Below are 17,990 nucleotides of genomic sequence, written 5' to 3'. Positions count from 1 at the left end.
AGTAAAGTGCGAGGTGACCAGTTTGGGGACATGCAGTCTTAAGGCCGCCTTCTGAAGAAGGAAAGCAAAACGATTGTTTTCTATTAGAACAGAGTATTTACTTCCCTTTCCTGCAGCACCCAGGGCCACCGGATTCCATATTCCGAGGCCAGGGCTGCCTCTCCCAGTGCTCCGGGTGCCCCTCAATTTAAATAAGGCAGGTGACATGCGACACTGGAGTCGACCACCGCCCGAGTCAAGAATAATTTCAGGTGCTCCCTCAGCCAGGTGAACTGCTCCACTTCCCCAAATCCTTCCCTCAGGGCTCAGGAGACCCCACCCTCAAATCCCACCCACCCGCAGAGTTGGGCATCTCTAGCACGCTACCCTTGCTGTGTCAGATCTAGGTCCCATGAAATGTATCAACTGCCTGGAAAATAAAACAGCCTCCCAGGGGCCCGTAATAAAAGGAAGCCAAGCGCAGGGGAAAGAGGAAAGCTACGGAAATAAACCCCAGAGACTGCCTTTAATCCTGGACAGGTGGCATTTTGGCACAAGCGCACTGAAATCACTTTCCTCCTGGGCTGCAGGGGTGAATCCCTTTCCCGGGAAGACCGACACCCCTCAACCTGGAGAGGAGATCGTGCTGGGGGAGGAGCCTGGAGCCGGGGCGAGAGGTCTGTGACCTCCCGCGAAGTCGTGCTATCGGCCTTGGATCCGCGTATCTAGTGTAAACGCGGTTTCACACATAAATAACGTGCCACATCTGGCCCTTTGGTTTTATGGCGTCTTAGCGACCGAGCAATTTATAGATGGCGACCTTGTTAACCAGCAGTCCGGGCTCGCCAGGAGCTGCGGAGTCCAAGGCACTGCTGGGGACGGAGGAGGGGCGAGGGTCAGGAGAAACCTGGGGTCCCAGATCTCCAGCTCAGAGGGGCGCGGGAGGGAGGGAATCTACCCGCGCGTTTGGGGGCAAGGGGCCGAGGCGGGGTGGAAGCCCCCTCCCCGCAAAGCCTACCATGTGGCAGCTGAAAGAGCCATCGAAGCCCAAGTGTGTTTGCGCTCATACCCAATTTATTACCGCTGAACATATGGCCAATATTTTGACTCACGTCAGTCCGGCAAGGAAAACAAACAGAGCGCGCGCGGCGCGGGGGAGCTGCCCCCTCCGCTGGGGCTGCGCGGTGGCCGCGGGGCCGGAGCTAGGAGGGTGGGGCCGCTGGGCCGGGAGCCTGGAGCCAGGAGCCCGGAGCCGGGAGGGGGAGCGCTCGCCGGCCGCGTCGAGCCGCCGCCCGACTGCCCGCGACTCCGCAGCCGCCTGCGACTCGGGATAAAGAGCGGCCGGGACCTGCGCGCTCGCCCAGCCGAGGCTCCAGCGGCGCAGCCGCGCTCCAGGTGAGCCTCCAGCTCGCACGCGTTTCCGGTGAACGCGGGATGGGGATGGCGCGGGGCACCGGGCGGAGCCCGGGAGCCGCAGCGGAGCCCGGCGGTGGCGATGGAGGAAGCCCGGCGTCGCCCTCGCTGCCAGGCGCTGACTGTCTGGTCCCCCTGCCACAGCCGCCCGGCGCGGGAACGCGCTCCGGGCACGGTCACCGCGGCCTGCCAGCAGAGAGGGGTCTCGGGGCACCGTCGTCGCCGCCGAGCGGCGCCGGAGCTCGGGTTCACGGCGGACCCCGGTTATGAGCCCCTCGCTCTCCCGGGTCCTGACTCGGCTCGGTACCCAAGCCGCGTAGTCCGGACGCAGCAGGTGGGCAAGTGCGGGGCCTCCGAAGTTCTCCCCGACTTTGCGGATCACGGCAGGAGTGGGGAGCACTCGAGGACGGGCAGGGCCCCTCTGTCGCGCCTGCAGTCAGGAAAAGTTTTACCTGCCGCCGAGGCCAGGTGATCCCGCCGCTGCGCACTTTCCGGTGCGGTCAGGGAAAGCGGGACTGTCCCAGGGGCTGGGAAGGTGCGGGGCTGGGAGGCGGAGGAGGAGGGAGGGGCGCGGCACCCGCGGCGGTCCCCGCCCGCGGTCCCCTGAGCCCCGCCTGGTAGGGCGCGCGGTGGGGGAAGGGCGCAGAGCGAGGGGGGTCCGGGTAGGTGGAGTACTAGATAAAGACGCGCCTTGAAATGCGGCGGGGCTGTCGCCGCAGCTCCAGGAGTAGGAGGCGGAGCGGGCGCGCGGAGCGCCTGGCTAGCTCCCTCCCGATTGCCCGGGGCCGGTTGCGCCTCGGCTGGCGGGGCCGCGGTGAGGAAGGGGCGGCCGCTGCACCCACCTCCACCGGGTAAGTCGCCCCCTGTGCGTCGCGGGGAGCTCGGGATCGGGGATTGAAACAGAGGCAGAAGTCCCGAAGGTAATTTGGAGATGGCGCCCAGTGGAGACAGGGGCTTCTCCTCAGACGGAACTGGGACGTGAGGGGACGGTGGTGATGAGCACGAGGGCAAGTGGTGGGAGTCGCAGACAGGAGGAGCCGGGGCTGAGGGCCCGCGCAGTGGACTGAGGTCTCTGGAGAGGCGACTGAAGACTGGAGTTTGGGAGGCGAGTGTCGCCTGGGCCGCGCCCGGCGCCGGACAGTTCTCGTTTGTGTCAGTAGAGATCGCCAGAGGATCAGAAATGAACCTCGGTGGGGTCCTTGTCTCCAAGGGGCGCCCCCTCCGCCCCAACCTCCTCCCACAACACACACGCACACACTACCAGGAGGCCCTTTGGAGCTCCTCTGGCGCCTTCTCGACTTTAGTGGCTCTTGGGGGTGGAAAGGGGACGTTGCGTCTAGGGGAAGGTTGTGAACCTCTGGGGCTCACACTGGAGAGAGAGAGACAGAGCCCTAGGAACCCCCTCTCTGTGCCCAAGGGCCCAAGGGTGCATTCCCTGTCCTTCCCGGACCCAGCCCTTAGCTCGAGCTAAGAGCGTGCCTTCTCCGCGCCACCGACAACTACTTTTCACATCAGCCTGCCCGACCCAGCTTTAAGTGCTGAATGCAACCCGTTAGGAGAGCCGCTTGTTTTCCAAAGTCTTGTGGTAATGATTTTGTCACGTGTTAAGAAGTAAATTCAGATAAGAGAGTGCTTTCAGCGCGTGTTTCCTGGAGAAACCCAGATCTCCCGTATTGAAATCGCCCTCATCCGGGGAAGGTCGGGCTTGGCTGAAAGAACGTTCATGAAGGCAACACTGACGATGCGTAATCTCATTGTAACATATTTAGTCATTAGAGCAGCGCGAACGAATAAAGCCAAGGAGTTCGCCCAGGGGGACGTGGCGTTTGGTTCCCCAATAAACCGGTGATAATGGATTGGCTGGGACAGGCTCGTTTGGCCCGAGGGGGGCTTAAAGCTAGGTTTTTAAAGAAAATATTGGAGAGAGGCCGGTTCCATTTTGTAGCGTGCCCGGAGCCACAGTTCGTGTTCAATTTAACATCCATGAAAGTTAAACGGCTTTCCTCGCCTTTTATTTTATTGGATGCATTTTTAAAGATCTCATTAAAGTGCATTTATCAAAGTCCTAACATATGCCCGCAGGGTCTTATGCCCACACAATGAGGCTGATTAATAGAAAGACAAATACTGATTTCTATTACTATTTACATCCTCGGGAGATATTTGCCCCTTTTGTGGTGGGAGGGAGGCAGATAATTGGGAAAGTGTTGTATATTTTGCCTTGAAAAAGAATAGGGAGAAGGGAGCTCACCTAGATGCCTTCCTCCTGCACCCACAGTTAATCGCAGGGGGACTCCAGGCTCTAGGTCCCAGGATCAGTTCTCTCCGTGGCATCAGTGTGGTTCCCGCCACTCTGTAGGAACGGGGTGGGGATTTTCCCCCAGACACAGAATCTGAACTCAGTCTCTGGGCATGGAGAACTTATCTACCCAACTCCTTCTTAGTTGACTTGGGAGGATTGTCCATCTGGGAGGCATCCACTCATTCTTCCCTTCCTGGGGCAATTTAAAGAGTTAATATAATATAGACCAAAGGAAAAAAAACTCACCTTACGCTTGAACCCAAAGCAGGCTGAGATTTCCTTTCTTTTCACACTAATGCCCACTTTCTCGTCCACCTGTCCAATGGCTGTGAGTCTCTCCTGCCAGAGATCTGCCGGGCACGGTCTGGCCTCTCCAAAGTTGCAGACTCACACAGCTTTAGGCCTCCCCAACCCAGAGATTCCACTCTGCCACCCCACAGACAGAAGGGATTTCCTATGACCCTGTTTCCTTCTCCGGGGGCAGAAGGTGAGGGCAATTGGAGCTGGGATTGATTTTCATTTTCTGGTTAGCAAAGGTCCCAGCACGGGGTAGTATTCCTGGGGCACATTCCCCTATTTCTTTCATTCAGGACGTGAGAGCTGACACCTCTGCTTCCTGCAGCCCCTGCTCCCGCATTGGAAGGCGAAGCCAAAGTGGGGCTGTTTTGGAGATGCCATCCTTAAGGTGAACGTCTTTATCGCCACACTCAGGGACCAGATTGGGTGACATTTTCCTTCCCCATTGATTTCAAGTGCATGCCACGCTCTGAGTCTCCAACCCAAGATAAAATAAACCTTCCCCCTCCGACAAAACCTTTGTGTCCGCGCCGTTAATCCTTGCTGGAGCAGGAAGGTGCAACGTGCTTTGTTTCCGGAGTGAATGAAGACAAACGCTTGCACCTTGGCGCTAACCAGACAATAAACTAATCCACTTGAAGGTTGTTATCTGAGATGGGATGTGCGAGGGCCTGAGAGCTCAGCCACATAGTGTACCAGGAAAGGAGTTTCTTTTCAACCCTTTTTCATTCCAAAAAAAAGACGAAGAAATGAAATGAAGTCAAACAAATTAGTGTTTCCAAATAAAGGGAAAAGACCTTGTGTGTTTAATGATTGGAAGCGCTTTTGTGGGTGGGAAGTGTGAGGTGTGCCGCCTAGGGCTGCTGAAGCTTTGGGCTCCTCAAGGTCGCCCCCTCTTTAGAGCAGGCCCCAAGACCCCACCCCTACCCCCGAAGACTTTTTCTGCCCTTTACTCCCCTGGAGGACAGGGGACAGGTACCTGCACTGCAAGCTTTCACCACCGGCTTGAACGGGGAAGGATGCGAGCGCCGTCTCCAAAGAGGTGCCCAGAACAGAGATGGGGGGAGGGTCGGATGCCGTCCACGAAGCCCACTTCTTCCACAGGCACAAGAAAGGCTCCCCTCCGTAGGGTGTGCCGAGGCCTCGCCTGCTCTCCCGTATCTTCCTTTCTTGCCTGGTTTGCTGTCGTTTAGAGCGCACCCCCACAACAGGGGGCGTAAAGCTGAGGCGTGGGAAGGCAGAAGCCGGGAAAGCAGGGTGCCTCTGGGCGGCCCCAGTGACCTGGAGCGCAGAAAAGGCGCTCGTGTTTGAGCTACCTGGGAAAGTAAACAGGTAAACACTGGGCCGACTTAGAGGGCCACTTGTCCTGGAGTGGGGCCACTTAGCCTGTGTACATTCGCCTCCCCTCCTGGGCCTCCGGCGATTGTTCAGCCTCCCCGCGCCCGCTCCAGCCGCCTGAACCCGAACTCAATTCGTTGCGGAACCCAGAGCAGCAGAGAGAGCGAGGCTCTCCTCCAGCTTCCAGGGGCACAGGTTCTCTTCCTCCCCTCTTCTGCCTTTCCCCCGGGCCTAGGACTCCCAATGCGTCCGTTCTCAACCTAGGAAGAATGAATAGAGCTAGAGATGTGTACGGAACCTGGAGCCCCAATGCTGATAATAAAGATCGAGTTGGGGGGTCCAGCTGTTCAGGTTACCCCAGCAGGGGTGCGCGGTGTTCGGGACGCTAAGGAGACACCAAGCAAATCTCCTCCGGCCCGGGGCACGCTGGGTTCAGAACTTCCAGCACCCACCTCAACTTCCTCCCCAAGCATGCAGCAGAACGAGGCATCTTGCAGAGTGCCTACGAGGTCTCCAGACCACGGCAGCTGAGCCCAAAGCTCAAACCCAAACTTGACGGAACGGAGGACATTGAACTCGCTTGGGTGCAAGATGGTACCTGGAAAGAATTTACTAAAGAATGCCGAGTGGGGGAGACCAGGAGCTGAAACTGGTGCAGGCAGACGCTGACAGGGTGGCAGTGGTGGGCCCTTACTGAAGAACCCTCCGGAGGGGGAATGGAGCGGGGCAGGGCCTCTCAGCCTGCGGGTGTGCGGGATCGCAGAGAACCAAAGCTCCTGGGCTCTAGAAGGCCTAGCTGTGGTACTCTCGGGGAGGCCTCCTGGGGAGTCCTCAGGATGCAATCACCTGTTTAATTGGGACAGAAAAGGTGCGTTTGGCGCCTGGCCCCTAGGCTCTTTGGGCGCAAGCCGGGCCCAAGAAATTGAGGAGACACTGGACTGTGCTCTGGGCACCGGACTTGCCCTGGCCGCCAGCTGGGCCTGCGCAGGCCTCCCGGCGTCCACAGGCCGCTCCTGGGGGACTTGCATTTTATGATCTTCCACTAACAAGCCCAGTTTCTCCCCTTCAATTACGGACCTCCCAGCGGTCTCCCAGCGCCTTTTCAATTGCAAATGTTAACGCTCTGGAAACGGACGCGGGAACCACACGGACGAGAAGTGATGGGGAAATGAGTCTCGAGGTCCCGGGAGAGGCTGAGTGCTGTGGACCCGGCAGCACCGATCGCGGAGGAGGCAAGGCCGAAGCTCTCTCCAATTCTCTCCCTCCCTGCCCAGCTGCCCCCAGGCCAGGGGAAATAAAAACTGGAAGACTCGCTGGGGTGAAAGTGTAGGAGGGGCCGGAGTCCAGGAGGCGTCCTGCGAGGGCAGGGGAAGTAGGCGCCTCAGGTGCTCCGACAAGAGGACACCGCAAGCTGAGAACCAGAAGGATTCGGCTGGTCATTGAGGCTAAGGGGCAGGCGCAAAGGCAAACCCGACCTTTGAGAACTGGGCTGAGGGCCTCCTTCTCTAGGCGCCTATGGCAGCACTCCCTCCCCGTGATTAATTCCAGGAGCCAGGATTCCCCTAGGAAAGCAATCCTCTCTCAGGTGCTCTGCAGACCTTGCAGGCTCCCACGGGTGAGGGGAGGGGACTTGATCAATAGCAGCGGTGCTGATTTAGATCCTGGGAAGAAAGGGTCACTATGCTGGGGAAGGGGGAGAGAAGTTGGGAACTACATGGAACTTCAGCAAGGTGGTTCCCAGCTGAAGAAATGAACACGCTTTGGGAGGCCTCTGCGGGCACTCCCCCACCTAAGAGGGCTCTGGGGATATGCGAGAAACGACACTTGCTGCCAAAGACCCCTTTGCCACCTGACCCAAGAATTTGCCTGGCCCAACCAGGTCCTATTCTGGGTCCCCAACCTAGTGGCTGCCCTGGACCCCAAGAGAGCCTCCACCCCCTTAGGACTGAGGAATAAGAGGAGGAACAAAAGGAGGGTCTTTACTGCAACGCTTGGGTTGAGGAACTTTTTTTCTCTCCAGTTATTTATTTAGCAGCTGAGTAACAATAGCAGTGGCAGGCCCACTCCCGCCCCTGGATCCAAATTCGGCGCTTCCCCGACTCCTGGAGAACCAACTTCCCTCCTCCGACGGGGCAGAGCGACGAGCTCCCACGTGAAAGGGCGGAGGAGGGGGGGCGCTGAGAAAGACAGAGACGGAAAGCGAGCAAAAAAAAAAAAAGCACGAAAAGTAATGGGTTCGAGGAAGACGATTCAAACAAGTTTCTAATTCTTCCAGGGGAAAAAAGGGGGGAAGGAGGGGGAGAAAGGAGAAAAGAAAAAGTAGGAGGAGAAAGAGGAATCGGGGAGCGTCGACATGAAGGGGTTTCCTTAATATTGTGGACGGATTCAGAAATGAATGAAGAGATAGTCCATTGAAAAGGGTTGAATGCCATGACAACTAGGAACAACCTTAGATTTATTCCAAACAGTTAGGACACATTGAAAGAGAGCGTCAATCATGTATTATTTCGCCACTGAAATAAATGCAAAAACCGAGCCGGGACAAAGGCTTCCAACGGGAGCGGGACATTTGTCTACATTTCGCTCATTGTCCGCAGCTTAGCAATCGGTTTGTATTTGTGTTTGCCCGGGTCCGACCACCCAGGACGCGCCGACGAGGGGCTCGCTCTAACCTGGGCCATTGTCACCCACGTCACATACTGGGGGCGAGGCAGCTAGGGCTGCAGAAAGCCGCCGAGCGGCTCGGGGAGAGGTGCCCTCACCCGGCGCTGGCAACCCGGGGGCAGCTGGGGCGCGGCGGCGGCCGCTGCAGCTGCGCGCGAGGAGGACCCGGTGCCCGCGCGCTCAGCTTGGCCCGCGCGGAGGAGCCCAGGTTGTGGGAAGACTAGACCTGGACCCCGCAGGGGTGGCCTTCTGTGCCCCTCCCCGCCCCCAGACAAAGCTCCTTCCTGACACTCCTCTGGGGCGAACGAGCATCAGGTAGCCAATCTACCCCCCTGCACCTCCCCAAAAAAGTTTTAACTAGAAGAAGGGGTGGTAAATACGGCGTGGTCTTTTCCAACCCCAGCGCCGAGGAGGAAGTGCAAGTCCCGGGAAAGTTCAGTTCCCAGAGCCGAGAGTGGCTGGAAACTTCACACTAACCTGACTTAACCTGGAAACGTGGAGTGCGTACTCCGAACGCACCCAAGGCGTCCAAAAAGAGACCATACTAAAGAACTCGCGTGGGAGAAGAAAACTGGGGAGAAAACGCGGCATCGTCGGGCCACCCAGCGACCCCCCTCCCCCGCAGCTTTCTGGGTCTTCACCCGGGCTGGAGACACAACCCCCACCCCCACCCCCGCAATCCCGCCCCGCCGCCTTCCCGCTGCTCCACCTCTAGCCGGAGGCTGGAGAGGGAGGGGGCCGGAGAGGGAGGGATAATAGAGGGCAGGAAAGAGCAGGGCCGTCTGCCCTTTCCTCCACCCCGGGAAAGAGGCCCGCAGAGCCCAGAGGCAGCAGGGCCAGGGTCCGACCCCATCCGAAGTTGGAGCTCCTCACTCTTACCCCGCCCTCCCCGGGACCGCCCGCAAAGCAGAAAGTGAACTGCGCGTCCTCCTTGGCCGCAGAGAGGTGGAGGCGGGGGGGTTGGGGGTGGGAGGTGGGGGGAGGCGGAGTGAAGGAAATAAATGAGTCTTTAGCAAATAAAGGGCGGCTGGAAGGGGGCGGGTCGCTTGGTGGTGGCTCTGGCCGGCCCGGAGCGGAGCTCTCTCCTGGGTTTCGGGCTCTCTCGCGGTTAACTGGAATCAATTACTTGCCTTGTCATTTCTAGCACTCATCCTTAAGCCTCAACCAAAATATTGACCTAGGAGGCTTACAGAAGTTGGGCTCTTGCCATTTGAACCGGATCTTGTTTAGGGAACCACCAGCGATGGAAAGGAGAGATTTCCGCAGCTCGGCCTTCGCCCCCTCCCCCTTTTCCAAAGGCGCCACAAATCGCCAATTTTCCGACTTGCCGGGGGTGGGCGCGCGGGGGCGGGGAGGTAGGAACCGGTGAATGTTAAAGAGGATTTTTTCCCTCCTCCTGGTTTCTGTTTTGTTTTCTCTCCTCCTCCTCCCCACCCCCACCTTTTTTAAGATGCAATTTGTTAAAACGGCCCTTTCAAGTGTGTGGACTCGCGAGCGACGCGGTGGCCCTTTGTATGTAAATACTGGGTTTAAAAAAAAAAGGCTCGCCCCGTCTTTGCAATTAATTGACACGTTACACCTCTCATCTTGCTCTAGAGGGCCGTTGGCTGGGAGCGCGGAGCTCCCCAAAACCCACAATTTCACATCTGCAAATACTGTCTTCATCCACTTGACTCCCAAGACCCGCCCACACGTGGCCAACCTTTGCGTTTTTAATGTCTCTTCCCCCTTTTTTCCACCCTTCTCCCACTCCCTCTCTCGCTCCCCCTCCCTCCCTCTTTCTTTCCCTCCCTCCCTCTCTTTCTCCCCCTCTCCCCCCCTCCCCAGGTTCGTGAGTGGAGCCCAGCCTTATATGGACTGATCGCTCGGGCAATGGCCCATTTTTTCCTCGCCACCAGCCGCCACCGCGCGCCGAGCGGCCGCCAGAGCCCGAGCTGACGCCGCCTTGGCACCCCTCCTGGAGTTAGAAACTAAGGCCGGGGCCCGCGGCGCTCGGCGCGCAGGCCGCCCGGCTCCCTGCGTCCATTTCCGCGTGCTTTCAAAGAAGACAGAGAGAGGCACTGGGTTGGGCTTCATTTTTTTCCTCCCCATCCCCAGTTTCTTTCTCTTTTTAAAAATAATAATTATCCCAATAATTAAAGCCAATTCCCCCCTCCCCTCCCCCAGTCCCTCCCCCCAACTCCCCCCTCCCCCGCCCGCCGGGGCAGGGGAGCGCCACGAATTGACCAAGTGAAGCTACAACTTTGCGACATAAATTTTGGGGTCTCGAACCATGTCGCTGACCAACACAAAGACGGGGTTTTCGGTCAAGGACATCTTAGACCTGCCGGACACCAACGATGAGGAGGGCTCTGTGGCCGAAGGTCCGGAGGAAGAGAACGAGGGGCCCGAGCCAGCCAAGAGGGCCGGGCCGCTGGGGCAGGGCGCCCTGGACGCGGTGCAGAGCCTGCCCCTGAAGAACCCTTTCTACGACAGCAGCGACAACCCGTACACGCGCTGGCTGGCCAGCACCGAGGGCCTTCAGTACTCCCGTAAGTAGCAAAACTTGGTTGCCGAGGCCGTGGTCCCCTCCATTCCTGCAGCCGCAGCCCGGGTTGGACGCTGGGAGTGAAAGGGGAAGGGGCCATGTAAGCCCGGACCCCCTCACTCGGATCCGTAGAAAGATTTTTAACACTTGTATAGGATGTCCTCTGCCCTCCTCTTCAAGCCCCCTTAGTTCCGGGAAAGAAATTGGTCTCCAAAATTTTTTTCAATGCGAGAAATTAAGGAGAAAGAGGGAGAAGGGCTATACCTCCCAAGGGCTGGTATATGATGTCAACCCGGACTGATGGCTCCAGCCGCAGCCCCCGGACTCCGGCCGCTGGGAGGGACTGGCCTGGCGCCCTGGAGGTAGCCAGCGAGCCTCGTCCGGGTACGGGTGGAGGGTGGGGAGGCTTCGGGTGGCCCGGGTATAAATAGCTCACCCTGCCCCCTGCGCGATCATAGAGGACGCTTTGTGCAGTGCAGGGGGTGTCTAGAAGGTCCGAAAGCAGAAGCGAAAGCCCCCAAAAACCTGCCTTAAATGGCCGAGCCGATCAATGCTGGGATTGTGGGGTATTTCTTTTAAAAATCTGCCCACGTCTCGCCGGAGAGGAAACCGCTTAAGGGCGCCGGAGCCCTTAACCCGCGATGATATTCAGTGCCACTCCCCCCAAATTCTCACCCACACTATGTGAGCCCCTTGAAACGCGAGCCCCTAGCCCCCACTCCTACGGATTTCCCTCTTTACCCTGGGAGGCCCCGACGTCTTCCTCAGGCGTAGAGGAAGGCAGGGGTCATGGCAAAGGCAGCGGGGCTGGGCTGCCAGGCGCGGAGGTCCAGGGTCGCGCGGAGGATCCAGGGTGCTCCGAGTCTGGTGCAGGCTGCGCGCGGCCTCCAGACGCCTGACGCGCTTCTCTCTCCCCCTCCCCCCAGTGCACGGTCTGGCTGCCGGCGCGCCCCCTCAGGACTCAAGCTCCAAGTCCCCGGAGCCCTCGGCCGACGAGTCACCGGACAATGACAAGGAGACCCCGGGCGGCGGGGGGGACGCCGGCAAGAAGCGAAAGCGGCGAGTGCTTTTCTCCAAGGCGCAGACCTACGAGCTGGAGCGGCGCTTTCGGCAGCAGCGGTACCTGTCGGCGCCCGAGCGCGAACACCTGGCCAGCCTCATCCGCCTCACGCCCACGCAGGTCAAGATCTGGTTCCAGAACCACCGCTACAAGATGAAGCGCGCCCGGGCCGAGAAAGGTATGGAGGTGACGCCCCTGCCCTCGCCGCGCCGGGTGGCCGTGCCCGTCTTGGTCAGGGACGGCAAACCATGTCACGCGCTCAAAGCCCAGGACCTGGCAGCAGCCACCTTCCAGGCGGGCATTCCCTTTTCTGCCTACAGCGCGCAGTCGCTGCAGCACATGCAGTACAACGCCCAGTACAGCTCGGCCAGCACCCCCCAGTACCCGACAGCACACCCCCTGGTCCAGGCCCAGCAGTGGACTTGGTGAGCGCCGCCCCAACGAGACTCGCGGCCCCAGGCCCAGGCCCCACCCCGGCGGCGGTGGCGGCGAGGAGGCCTCGGTCCTTATGGTGGTTATTATTATTATTATAATTATTATTATGGAGTCGAGTTGACTCTCGGCTCCACTAGGGAGGCGCCGGGAGGTTGCCTGCGTCTCCTTGGAGTGGCAGATTCCACCCACCCAGCTCTGCCCATGCCTCTCCTTCTGAACCTTTGGAGAGGGCTGAACTCTACGCCGTGTTTACAGAATGTTTGCGCAGCTTCGCTTCTTTGCCTCTCCCCGGGGGGACCAAACCGTCCCAGCGTTAATGTCGTCGCTTGAAAACGAGAAAAAGACCGACCCCCCACCCCTGCTTTCGTGCATTTTGTAAAATATATTTGTGTGAGTAGCGATATTGTCAGCCGTCTTCTAAAGCAAGTGGAGAACACTTTAAAAATATAGAGAATTTCTTCCTTTTTTTAAAAAAAATAAGAAAATGCTAAATATTTATGGCCATGTAAACGTTCTGACAACTTGTGGCAGATTTCGCTTTTCGTTGTAAATATCGGTGGTGATTGTTGCCAAAATGACCTTCAGGACCGGCCTGTTTCCCGTCTGGGTCCAACTCCCTTCTTTGTGGTTTGTTTGAGTTTGGTTTTTGTTTTTGTTTTTTTTTTTTTTTTTTGCGTTTTCCCCTGCTTTCTTCCTTTCTCTTTTTATTTTATTGTGCAAACATTTCTCAAATATGGAAAAGAAAACCCTGTAGGCAGGGAGCCCTCTGCCCTGTCCTCCGGGCCTTGAGCCCCGAACTTGGAGCTCAGCTATTCGGCGCGGTTCCCCAACAGCTCCGGGCGCAGAAAGCTTTCGATTTTTTAAATAAGAATTTTAATAAAAATCCTGTGTTTAAAAAAGAAAAAAAGAAAAAATCCCTGCCCTCCCGTTTGTCCTACTGCGCCGGGCCGGAGGCCTGGGCCTGGGAGCCAGCCAGGCCGCCCGCGGGGCTCCCACAGGCGGTTCCTCTCGGGCGGGGAGGCCGGGGTTACCGGGGCCCTGGGGCGGGCGGGGCTCCCGGTGCAGGCCCCTCCGACCACAGGCTGCACCCCGCGCCTAGGATTGGGGCGGGGAGGGGAACACTCGGCCTCCGGCCTGCGAGCGGTCGGCCGGAAGCCCAGGGTCGCCCACCCTCCCCGGCCTCTCCCCTGGTCTCGCGCGCTGTCTGAACCCCGGGCGGCAGCGTCCGGCTACGGGAGGAAAAGTGACTTCGGGAGCCGCAAAGGCGAGGATAGCAAACCCCCCTCGCTGGCCCAAATCTACGAGTGGCTCCTTCAGCCTGAGAAGCTGTTGAAGCCACTACACTCGATGACTTTCACTTTGTTGCATTTGACTTACCTCACGCTAGGAAAGTGGGTGGGTGGGGGTCTGAGGTTAAGACTGGCTGCCTTCTCCCCACTCCCCACCCCTTTTCAAAATCTGCGGGCTGGTGCTGACCTAGGAGACCGCTAAGGCTGGGGGTGGGAACGGTCAGGGCGCGCGAGGCTTTGGCTTAGGGGGCTTGGGGGAAGTACGCGGCGTTCTGGGCTCGGGGGAGGGAGGGGATACTGCAGCCCTCTCTAGGAACTTTGACCCCAGGAAGCCAGGGAGCGAGAATCTTTGGCAATCCCAGCAAACCATGCCTCTCCCTTCCCTTCCGCTCCCATCCTTTCCGGGCTTCCAGGCCTCTCTCCGGGGACTGGATCCCGGGCCTCCTTCCCTCCAGCGTTCGGCGGTCCGAACCAGGGTGTGCAGTCCCCCCAGGTCAGCACTTGAGTGTGGGACTGGGTGAATTGCTAGGAAGTAGAGGTTTGGGGGTGGGGTGAGCTCCCCGGATGGGAAGTGGGCACACAGCCCCGGGCACGCCCGGGAAGGGCGCATCCATCTTTCCGGCGGGGAACGGATTCCGTCCCACCCTTGTTGCTGGAGGAAGATCTCCTTGGCGGATGCTGGCGCACACTTGGCCACGCGGGGGAGCGTCTTAGGAAGCCTGGCGAACTGGAGGATGAGCCTTTCTCCTCTATCTCGCGGGTTTCTAAAACTACTTGGGACTCTAGCTCAGAGCCCAGCGGGTGCTGCGAGACGCTGAGGGACTGAACGTCGGCGCATTTGGAAATTGTATCTCTGTTCTCTCCGAAGCTGCACCATCAAGGCTGGGGGGTGGGGTAGCAGTGAGGAGGCCGGGCAAAAGGAGCGGTCCCAGCTGACTTTCTTGCTCCCTCTAGTTGATGATCAGGTTTAATTCAATATCTAAAGCAAACATGATTATCCGTGCGACCAAATCTGTGCGTCGATAGCACTCAGCGCAGCAGCCCAGGGACGCGATGACACTTTATTCCCGCGTTCCACATCGCCCCTGGATAATTGAGGGCTCGGAAGTCTTCCTAATACCCCAGTAAATGTCCTTTCCCATCTCCGGGCTCATCCTCGGGGAAAGGGCAGTTTTTCTAAATGCTAAAAGGTCTCCCTTTGTTCTCCACACTAGCTTGGCAATGTCTGGGGGGCTTATGTCTTACTGTTTTTAAAGGCCAACGAATTTCTCCCAAATAGTTTGTTGTGCAATAATTGAACGCCCAACCTGCCCTGGTACTAACCACTCAACATCCACTTGCAACTTCCCCTAATCCCAAAATTCTCTTGGGAGGAAAGGTGAGGGTTTCAAGTCTCTTGGAGCGGAGCTGTCAGAAGGCCTGAGGCCATTTTGACTCTTCCAGGCCCCAGGGCTTCCAGGGTGAGAATGATCACAAGAGACCCTCAGGTTTCCAGAGAGGAAGGGGGAAGCGTGGAAGGTCCTCACCCTGGCAGGCTTCCACCACTTGCTCATTGAGGACACATTTGGAGCGGTGGCCAGGACCGCGGGCCTGCAATCTGGGTGTGCGCTCCTGCGGCCGGCCTGGAGCCCGGGAGGTGGACCCGGCGCCCGCCTCTCTCTGTCCTCGGGTCCCCATGGAGTCAATAAAAGCGCCTGCGGAGCCCTGTGTGGCCCTAACCCCAGCGCCCTGGGAGCGCACCCGGCGCGGGGTCCGCTTCAGCAGTCTATCTTCGCCCAATCTACAGCGGGCGGTACAAAACCGCACAATGGGAAAGCTGGGAGCCGGAGATGTTAGAGGCGTGCATATTAAAAAGGGACAGAGAAAGGATCGCGGGGACAGAGAGAGGGGAAGAAGGAGAAGGGGCCCGCCCCCCACCCCCCGCCCCACCCCGCACCATTCAGCGCGCTTATCGCGGGCAGTGAATCCCGGAGTCAGGCAGAAGTCTCCTTGGGGTTTTGTTGGGCCTGTCACTGGGTCCCTTTGTCATCCACGGGCTCCATGCTGGATTCCATATGGCCAGCTGGGCCGAGGGAGCGCGAGGAGGGACCCGCACAAAACCTAAATTGTGTCCGGCTTTCAAACCCTGTATTGTTGTCTGTGAAAGGAAGACGCATTAAAAATTCGTGCTATATCTATTGGGGAGGAGGCTGGAGGAGGGGAGAAAAAGCCACCCCTGTCTTTGATGGCTTCGGAGGGAGCTTGCCCCGCCTAGGCCCCGTGACACTGAAAGCTGGATCTCTCTCATTCTGTCTCTCTCTCTCAAAATCTCTCTTTTTCTCTCTTCTCATAATCTCGCTCTCATAATCTCTTTCTCTACCTTCATAATCTCTTTTTCTCATAATCTCTCTGCCTTCCTCACTTCTCTCCTTCCTCTCTTTTGTCTCCTTGACTCTAACGCTGGGATGGGAGTCCGCGAACCTGCGCCTTCAGGGTTTGGCTCACTTGTGCGCACTTTGCTCACTGCTGTGTGTGTATCAGGAAACTAACTTCTGCCTGGGAGCTCTGCACCATCGGACCGTCCTGGGGCTCAGGAGGCAACTCAGGGTACCCAGGACCTGGGTGATGCTCGGTCCCCTACGGGCTTAGCGGCTCCTGGGTAGATGAAAATCCACCCCCTGATTTCGCAACCGACCGGCCCCGAAGCGCCCGCGTGCGGAGCCGCCCTTCCACTCACCGCGAGAAAGGTTCTGAGAGGCCAAAGGCGCCGCTCAGTCCCGGGCCCAGCTAGACTTGGGCTGCAGCCGGTTCCAAGGCGACTTGCGCCCGGCCGGGCCACTTGGTTACCAACCCCGAAGAGCTAAAGACGCGCGCGTTCCTTTGAATTATGCGTGGGGATCCATCCCACTGGCCTCTTGGTGCGATGGGAAACCACTTCAGAAACTTCTTCCAACAGCGTCTCTCCCCATGTTGGAGGAGGGAGATACTTCCTCTTTAATTTTCAATGTCTCCTGTATCGCGTGCTTACAAAATTCAGTACCAGGGAGACACAGCAGGGCTTCCAAGGAATTTGCCCATTTTTTGCCTCCTCTAAGCGGTCCAAATTGGCGCGAGGCAGTCGGAAATAATTTGGGTCATGCCTTCTCCCCTGCAATTGCCAGGTCAAAACTCCCATAAGCAGTCCCCAAATAAACCATATGTACTAAACAAAAATAGTTTATGCTGAGCTCTGTGGAAATAAAAACTGGAACCCCGATATGTTCCCCACAAAGTCACTCGGCCCTTAATGAGCAGAACTGAGCTGGTGGAAATTCTGACTAATGGGAAACTTGGATGCGCCCCCTTTCCTATTTAGTACAACGGTCATATTTAGTATAATCAGATAATTTGGTAAGAGTGGAAGCCCCCCTTCCCAACATTCCCCACCTCAGATGGGGAAATAACTTATTTCCTTACCTATTGACTGTTGGGCTTAGTTGAGACCTGGTGTGTATTTCTCGAGCCTTTTCAAGAGCCTGGTCATTGAAAAGCTAATCCAATATTTACCGAGCATAAGGACAGTTCTCAGACGTATTTATTAAGGCCCATCGCTAAGTGATTTCTTGGACTGAAGACAAAGGCCAGGGGAGGGGGCGTCTAGGCACACCAGATCCTTCCCGTTTGGGCTCTCCCCACCCAGAACCAGGAAACCGGGAGCGCGCTTGTGCGGTGCTGAAGTTCCCCTCCCGGTGTTAAGTGGCGGGCGGATTAGATACTGTGCTGGGCGGTATTTCAGGAAATATGTACTTGTGGCTTCCTGAGAGGCCAGGCGCAGTGACACTCTAAACCGTGTCGATATATCATCTTTTATCCAGGATCTGCAAATAAACCCCTGATCCCCCCGGCGCATTATAGCCGCCGCTATCTCTCCAAGGAAGCGATCTGAGTTTTATTGCTTTCACCAACGCCCCGAGACACACACACACACACACACACACACACTCTCCTCTCTCGCACTCTGATTTTTAAAGGCTCTATTTTTTTCCTACCGAGGCATCGTTATTAGTAAAGAAGCGAATAGGCCTCAGCGCCGCCATCCGAGCAAGCGGGGAAATGTGGGCCAGCAGCCCAGGCCCGCGCGCGGATCCCGCGTACGCTCCACGCGCCCCCTCGGGCCGGAGAACCGAGCGTGTGCCGCGTGCTGCCGCCGCCAGGAGGCGCCCGAGCCCAGCGTTCCCGAGCGTCTCTGCGCGCGGGTCCGGGCAGAGCCCGGGAGCCGCCGGGAGGCAGCTGGGCATCAGCGGACTCGCGGCCCGGGTCGGAGCCCGGTGAGTGGTGCCAAGAGGTGGCGGCGAGTCGGAACCTGGGGGAGAGCCGCGAGTCAGACGGCGGCGGGTGCCTGGGAGGTGCGAGTCGACCTGTCTTCGGCTGTGGTTTTCCCGCCATGCCTCTTCTCCACGTGCGTACCACCGCCCGTCCCAGCCCCGGTTTCCATCGTGTTTGGGCACAGACCACAGCCGACTGGTCCAGGAGCTCTCTGGCCACTGGGAGGGCCCCACCAGGCGCCAGGGCGCGCTGTCTCCGCGATCTCGGGGCCCCTGGCGGCGTCGGCCGCGAGGGTGGACGCGGAGAGGGCGGTGCTGCGAGGGCCCGGAGAGTGGGTGCCCGCGTGGGGAGGCGGCCCGGGGAGCGCGGGAGCGATGCGGAGGAGGGACCCGGTTTGGTTGC

At 58.4% G+C, this 17,990-nt stretch overlaps 1 protein-coding gene across 3 annotated transcripts; it reads left to right on the top strand.

Annotated features, from left to right (window-relative positions):
• Positions 1-1,180: 1,180 nt before the first annotated feature.
• On the top strand, positions 1,181-16,481 carry NKX2-2 (NK2 homeobox 2). 3 transcript variants are annotated; one of them, XM_055372560.2, is made up of 4 exons: positions 1,181-1,374; positions 9,821-10,524; positions 11,447-11,758; positions 11,901-16,481. In XM_055372560.2, the coding sequence occupies exons 2-4, from the start codon at positions 10,266-10,268 to the stop codon at positions 12,134-12,136; spliced, it is 807 nt and encodes a 268-aa protein (XP_055228535.1). In that variant the 5' UTR covers positions 1,181-1,374; positions 9,821-10,265; the 3' UTR covers positions 12,137-16,481. The 3 variants fall into 3 exon arrangements, with proteins under 3 accessions (XP_055228535.1, XP_004061933.1, XP_055228534.1); XM_004061885.5 differs by having other exon boundaries at positions 1,185-1,374; positions 11,447-16,481; XM_055372559.2 differs by lacking the exon at positions 1,181-1,374 and adding an exon at positions 2,052-2,243 and having other exon boundaries at positions 11,447-16,481.
• The last annotated feature ends 1,509 nt before the right edge of the window (positions 16,482-17,990 follow it).

This window comes from Gorilla gorilla, chromosome 21 (genome assembly GCF_029281585.2).
Source record: "Gorilla gorilla gorilla isolate KB3781 chromosome 21, NHGRI_mGorGor1-v2.1_pri, whole genome shotgun sequence".
NCBI classification, from domain to species: Eukaryota; Metazoa; Chordata; class Mammalia; order Primates; family Hominidae; genus Gorilla; species Gorilla gorilla.
This window is presented reverse-complemented; position numbering and strand designations above follow the sequence as displayed.

Coding starts and splice junctions, on each gene's coding strand:
- NKX2-2 (XM_004061885.5), top strand. CDS start 10,266: ATGTCGCTGACCAACACAAAGACGGGGTTTTCGGTCAAGGACATCTTA. Junction 10,525..11,446: donor CGAGGGCCTTCAGTACTCCC/GTAAGTAGCAAA, acceptor CCCTCCCCCCAG/TGCACGGTCTGGCTGCCGGC.